General features: G+C 42.0%; 1 protein-coding gene across 2 annotated transcripts; it reads right to left on the minus strand.

The window, feature by feature from the left end:
* Positions 1–491: 491 nt before the first annotated feature.
* c13h1orf43 (chromosome 13 C1orf43 homolog) lies at positions 492–3,466 on the minus strand. 2 transcript variants are annotated; one of them, XM_064984050.1, is made up of 7 exons: positions 2,778–3,462; positions 2,244–2,345; positions 1,985–2,093; positions 1,831–1,884; positions 1,547–1,713; positions 1,410–1,468; positions 492–1,256 (listed from the first exon to the last, which is right to left on the minus strand). In XM_064984050.1, exons 1-7 carry the CDS (start codon positions 2,835–2,837, stop codon positions 1,049–1,051), a joined length of 759 nt encoding a protein of 252 aa, XP_064840122.1. In that variant the 5' UTR covers positions 2,838–3,462; the 3' UTR covers positions 492–1,048. The 2 variants fall into 2 exon arrangements, with proteins under 2 accessions (XP_064840122.1, XP_064840124.1); XM_064984052.1 differs by lacking the exon at positions 1,410–1,468 and having other exon boundaries at positions 2,778–3,466.
* Between the last annotated feature and the right edge of the window lie 2,534 nt (positions 3,467–6,000).

Here is a 6,000-nt window from a genome sequence, read left to right on the forward strand (position 1 = left end):
GGTGCACAGGAGACCTGGGTTGTCACCCTGTGTGTTGGTTACTCTAGTCTAAAATCAATGTACAGAGTGCCCACATGGGGGTGTGGTGTTGCTCTCCTGGTTCACACCTCCAAGAAATAATATGCATACACTTTGAAAATGAAAATTGAAAAAGAGAAAATGATTAATTGGGTAGTTGTAAAATGAAAACAACCACTTTCAATTTGCCTTTGATTTTCTGTTTACCATTTGGCTTTTTCTATTAACCATTTTCACATTTAATTTTAAATATGGAATTGAATTGTGGCATGAATCATACACTAATATGAAAATAAAATGTATATCTACTAGTTTCACATTCCTATTTAGCATTTAAGCTTTGCATTTTCTAACTGGCAATGATCACCATCCATAGTTTATAAGCACTGTTCCTTGAATAACTGCAGTGGACCATGTTGCTCCCCAACTTGCTAATGGCATCTAGTGGAAAAATCAAAACACACTGATGGAGAGTAATTTAGCTCCATTCCATGTTTTAATCTCAACACAAGATCACATAACTACACAGTTCAGATTCTACATGTAAAAAAAAGCTTTTGAAATGAATATAAATATATTTCCTTCATCTATACAAACAACCAATCAACACATACATACATGTGAAGTTTACAATTCAAGTGTAGGGGAAACTAACAGTTGTAATGCATAACTGTTGTACAATGGTCTTTGTCCTTAGTGTATGTGTCAGCACCAATGCATTGAAGTACCATAGACTCATAGTAGATTCCTGGGATAAAGACCCTGATATGACAATAGGACTATTCAAATGCTTTGTATTATGGGACAATTCTCCTTATTGCCAATGGAAATAAAGTAAAACGTACATGCAATGTGATCTTCCGCAAGCTTTAGTATATACACTACATGCTTGATTTGTTACTATGTTTTTGGTAGTCCCCATAGCAAAGCTGTGGTCAATTCCATCACAATTCCAATTATTGCTATTGAATACAATTCCTATGGATTCAACAAGCAGGAATTGAACTCGAACTGACCCAACAGTCACCTCTCACAGGGTGCTCTCCAGTGTGTTGTAGTTGTCCTTGAAGCTCTTGAGCTCCAGGAAGTGCTTTGGCCTCTTGCTGCGCTGGCTGGTGGAGGGCAGGTAGGTAACTTGGATGGTGGGGGGGGTGCTGCGGGCTGGGGAACCGGTCAGGTCCTTGGCTGCTGACTGGTGATGCTGGTCCAGACTGGTGGTGCTGGAGTAGGCTTTCACACTGAGGAGAGAAGAGAGAGGGTAGTGTCAAACCCAAATTAAAATGGCATGATAACGTGAGAGTGAAGATTTCTGTGACATGATGGCAGACATCTCTTCCTAATGATATATTTATTTGTTGAGCAAACGCATTACTTTTTGTAATAATACTTACACATCAGCCAGTTCATTCAGAGCATCCTGGTATTTCATATATTCCTCTTCCCCAAATACCTAAAACACAGAAAGTCACTTCCACTGACGAACACTGTCAACACAAACAGTCAATTCACAAAAACAAAAATCACAAACCCCTGTGCCATGACGTGCACTGTCATATCCCTCCAACAGGTTGTCAATGAGGGTGCTACGGCTGCTCTTGATCAGAGAGTGGGAGTTACGCAGATCCAGCAGCCAGTTGCGGAAACTGCGTCCTGTGATGGCGTTCGGGTTGCGGCCCATCTCCTGCAGCGGGATCCCTGGGGTTGGAGAGGGGACGGATAATTACAAGAAAGAGGATAACGTATGCCAATTGGAATGTACAGCCATGCTTTAAACCATAGGTATCTTACAATCTCTCTACTATCGGCTCTTACCCGAGTCCCGAATGGCATCTAGAGCCTTCATCCTGTACAGGTAGTTGTAGCAACCTGAGAATATCATGGATGTCATTAATGATACTATTACAGTACTATAAAAACACAACATCTTGTCCACTACAGAGAACAAATTTGTTGCATGGTGACTTACTGAACTGTGTCCCGTGCTTCAGCCTATCATCCTCCTCAGAGAGTAGACGCGGCTCGAAGCGGATTTCCTGAACCTTGGACAGACGTGCGTCAATCTCGTCCCGCAAACCCTACAGAAACACCAACAAGGCTCAAACCATCAACATACAAAGATAACACATACTATGGTATTAATCTGTTTGATTGATTGCAGCATAGAGTAGGATAATCGTAAATGAGAGATGACCGAAAGGTTTGTCTCTGACAGCTGAGGGTCTTGCCTTGGGTGCATTGTGTCCAATAGGGGCATGGGGTCCTCTGCGGGACCTCATAGCAAAACGCATGATCTGCCTCTTGACGAAGATAAATAGCAATACAAACACCTGTGCAAAAAAACTATCCAAGTCAGAATGTCAAGACTATTAGCAATAAACAATATTAGTATAGGTTACTTTTTAAAAAAAAGGCACAATTCATACCAGTTTGTGCTAATTATAAGTAATTTTAAGTAGTGAAATATACCCCGATTGTCTAAGGCAGGGCTCTCCAACCTTGTTCCTTGAGAGCTACCGTCCTGAAGGTAGCTCTCCATGAACAGGATTTGAGACCCCTGGTCTAAGGCATGTGACATGCAAAAATATATCACAAAGAAGTTGTAACATTAACGTTAGATAGACCGATAACTGTTGTTAACCTATTCATCAGGGGCTATTTTTATGCATAGCTTAGCTGGCTAGCGGTACATCTCTCACGGATTGCACCCAATGATGTGTACATATAGCTAAATCATTGATTGCGCCTAAAATATCACTTACCAGGCTGCCATATGCCATAACTAGCACTACATTCACACCGGACAAAGGTGACTCGGCCATTCTGAAATGTCCTTCTTCAGAGGTTTCTTGGGTTTGCTACATTACCCAGATATACTTTTGAGGAGATGGGAAACTCCATATAAATCGTGTTAACGCACAGGCGTCGTCAATGGGCCGCGCAGTGCATTCCGGGCGATTCTGGGACAAGGGGAGCTCTCTTGCAAGGCGTGAATGGGAGCGCTAGCTACAACAATTTCGTGAACAAGAAGTACAACTTTACAAATATTTTCAGAAATGTGAGATAATTAACGTTCTCTGTAATATCTTATAGTTTGGAATCATGCCATTACGTACTTTCGAGGAAAATAGCAGGCTAATCAACTCATATCCTGACTTTGAGAAGGGATTGAGCGACGCAGCACGACAACTTGAATACGATTGGTCGACAGTCTGCTGAATGGGGCGTTATACGTAGGTCCATATATTGCCGATGGGATTCCTATCTCCTCTTTTCTCATATTTTTTGTTAGATACTAGATCTAAGGGTTGGCTGGCTTGATCCCAGGAGACAGTGAATCAAACATCGAGCCAATGTATGAGTGATATTCCAACGAAACAGTGTATTGATTTTGAGTCAAGCTAGCTACACATTCAATCAAATAACAATTGTGAAGAAGACCCATAGCTAGCTAGAATTGTGTAAAAAGAGATGTTCTTCTTCGATGCGGTTAAAAAAAAGGTTTAAATGTAACCTTTATTTAACATAGGCAAGCCAGTTAAGAGCAAATTCTTATTTACAGTGTCGGCCAAAGTCGGACGACGCTGGGCCAATTGTGCGCCGACATAATGGACACCCAATCACAGCCGGATGTGATACGCCTGAATTCAAACCAGGGACTGTAGTGACGCCTCTGGCACCAAGCTGCATTGCCTTAGACCGCTCCGCCACTTGGGAGCCTTCTCTGGTTTAATGGCGTTTGGCATCCAATAAATGTTGCATTACCGCCACCAACTAGACTGGAGTATAACTCCATTATACTTTGCATGAAAATAATAAGAATATATATATATATATATATATATATATATATATTAAAATAAAAAATTATATATTCTTATTATTTTCATGCAAAGTATAAGGGAGTTATACTCCAGTCTATTTATTTATTTATATATATATATTTTTATTTACCCAGGATTTCCTTGTCCCATTGCGCCTGCACGCTGACTTCGGTCACCAGTTGTGCAGTGTTTCATCTGACACTTTTGTGCGACTGGCTTCCGGGTTGAGTGTGCAGTGTTTCAAAAAGCAGTGTGGCTTGGCAGGGTCGTGTTCCGAAGGACGCATGGCTCTCAACCTTGTTTGGTAAAAGTACAAAACAACAAAACACCACCCTACTCCACTAAATCTAACTAGTCGTACCTCAGGCCACCAGCCTGAAAGGACGGGACACTACCACTTAATACACCCTGTAACTCCTCTGACGTCAAATCTTGTACATCCAAATAGTTCTCTGCAGCTGCCACCGCAACCTCAATTGTCTGCGACTAACGTCCCATCCCTGTAGTATAGTTTATAACCATTGCTATAAACTCCAAAAAATCCAATCTTACGGAAGCATACAGCATATCTGTTTTTGGCTTATCCATCTGTACTGGTACAGATCTACTATTCACACTGCTCCTAACTGATATATCCTAGCATCACTTTGTCGGGCAAAGACTCAACATCAAAACTCAAAAGAACAGACAAAGACTCTTCTGTTTTTCCACTCACGCCACCCTGTCCGTTGCACCAAACGATGAGCATCAAGAAGACTAGGAATCTTCCCCTTCAGTTGATCCTCTTTTATATTTACCGCTACCCCAGTAATCACCTCCTTTCAATGGCACCCTTTTCTTGAGCACAAAACAATTCACATCTCTTGTCCCCAGTCGTTTGATACGGAGCACCTGCTCCCTCTGACCAACAGAAACACAAACAATTATCACAAGGCCACTTTCGGGTCATAGTAGTGGGGAAGTAGTTTTGGGGAGAGGTGCTACTTGGGGAGTTTTTGCCTGCGCTGCATTTGGCTATATAGGTCCGCTAATACAGAACTATTGGTGGGAAGCAGGTAGCCTTGTGGGTAGGAGCGTTGGGCCAGTAACCGAAAGCTTGCTGGATTGAATCCCCGAGCTGACAAGGTAAAAATCTGTCTTTCTGCTGCTGAGCAAGGCAGTTAACCCACTGTTCCCCGGGCGCCGTGGATGTCGATTAAGGCAGCCCTCCGCACCTCTCTGATTCAGAGGGGTTGGGATAAATGTGAAAGACACATTTCAGTTGAATCCATTCAGTTGTACATTTCCCCTTTCTTTTCTTTAAACACCCAAAATACAGTTGAAGTCGGAAGTTTACATATACCTTAGCCAAATACATTTAAACTCAGTTTTTCACAAGTCCTGACATTTGATCCTTGTAAAAAATCCCTGTTTTAGGTCAGTTAGGATCACCACGTTATTTTAAGAATGTGAAATGTCAGAATAATAGTAGAGAGAATTATTTTTTTCAGCTTTGGTTTCCTTCATCACATTCCCAGTGGGTCAGAAGTTTACATACACTCAATTAGTATTTGGTAGCATTGCCTTTAAATTGTTTAACTTGGGTCAAACATTTTGGGTAGCCTTCCACAAGCTTCCCACAATAAGTTGGGTGAATTTTGGCCCATTCCTCCTGACAGAGCTGGTGTAACTGAATCAGGTTTGTAGGCCTCCTTGCTCGCACATGCTTTTTCTGTTCTGCCCACAAATTTTCTACAGGATTGAGGTCAGGGCTTTGTGATGGCCACTCCAATACCTTGACTTTGTTGTCCCTAAGCCTTTTTGCCACAACTTTGGAAGTATGCTTGGGGTCATTGTCCATTTGAAAGACCCATTTGCAACCAAGCTTTAACTTGGTGTCTTGAGATGTTGCTTCAATATATCCACATAATTTTCTTGCCTCATCATGCCATCTATTTTGTGAAGTGCACCAATCCCTCCTGCAGCAAAGCACCTCCACAACATGATGCTGCCACCCCCGTGCTTCAGGGTTGGAATGGTGTTCTTCAGCTTGCAAGCCTCCCCTTCTTCCTCCAAACATGACGATGGTCATTATGGCCAAACAATTCTCTTTTTGTTTCATCAGAACAGAGGACATTTCTCCAAAAAGTACGATCTTTGTCCCCATGTGCAGTTGCAGACC

This window comes from Oncorhynchus masou, chromosome 13 (assembly GCF_036934945.1).
Source record: "Oncorhynchus masou masou isolate Uvic2021 chromosome 13, UVic_Omas_1.1, whole genome shotgun sequence".
In the NCBI taxonomy this organism is placed as follows: Eukaryota; Metazoa; Chordata; class Actinopteri; order Salmoniformes; family Salmonidae; genus Oncorhynchus; species Oncorhynchus masou.

Coding starts and splice junctions, on each gene's coding strand:
- c13h1orf43 (XM_064984050.1), bottom strand. CDS start 2,837: ATGGCCGAGTCACCTTTGTCCGGTGTGAATGTAGTGCTAGTTATGGCA. Junction 1,885..1,984: donor GAAGCACGGGACACAGTTCA/GTAAGTCACCAT, acceptor TGATATTCTCAG/GTTGCTACAACTACCTGTAC. Junction 1,257..1,409: donor CTGAATGAACTGGCTGATGT/GTAAGTATTATT, acceptor TTCTCTCCTCAG/TGTGAAAGCCTACTCCAGCA.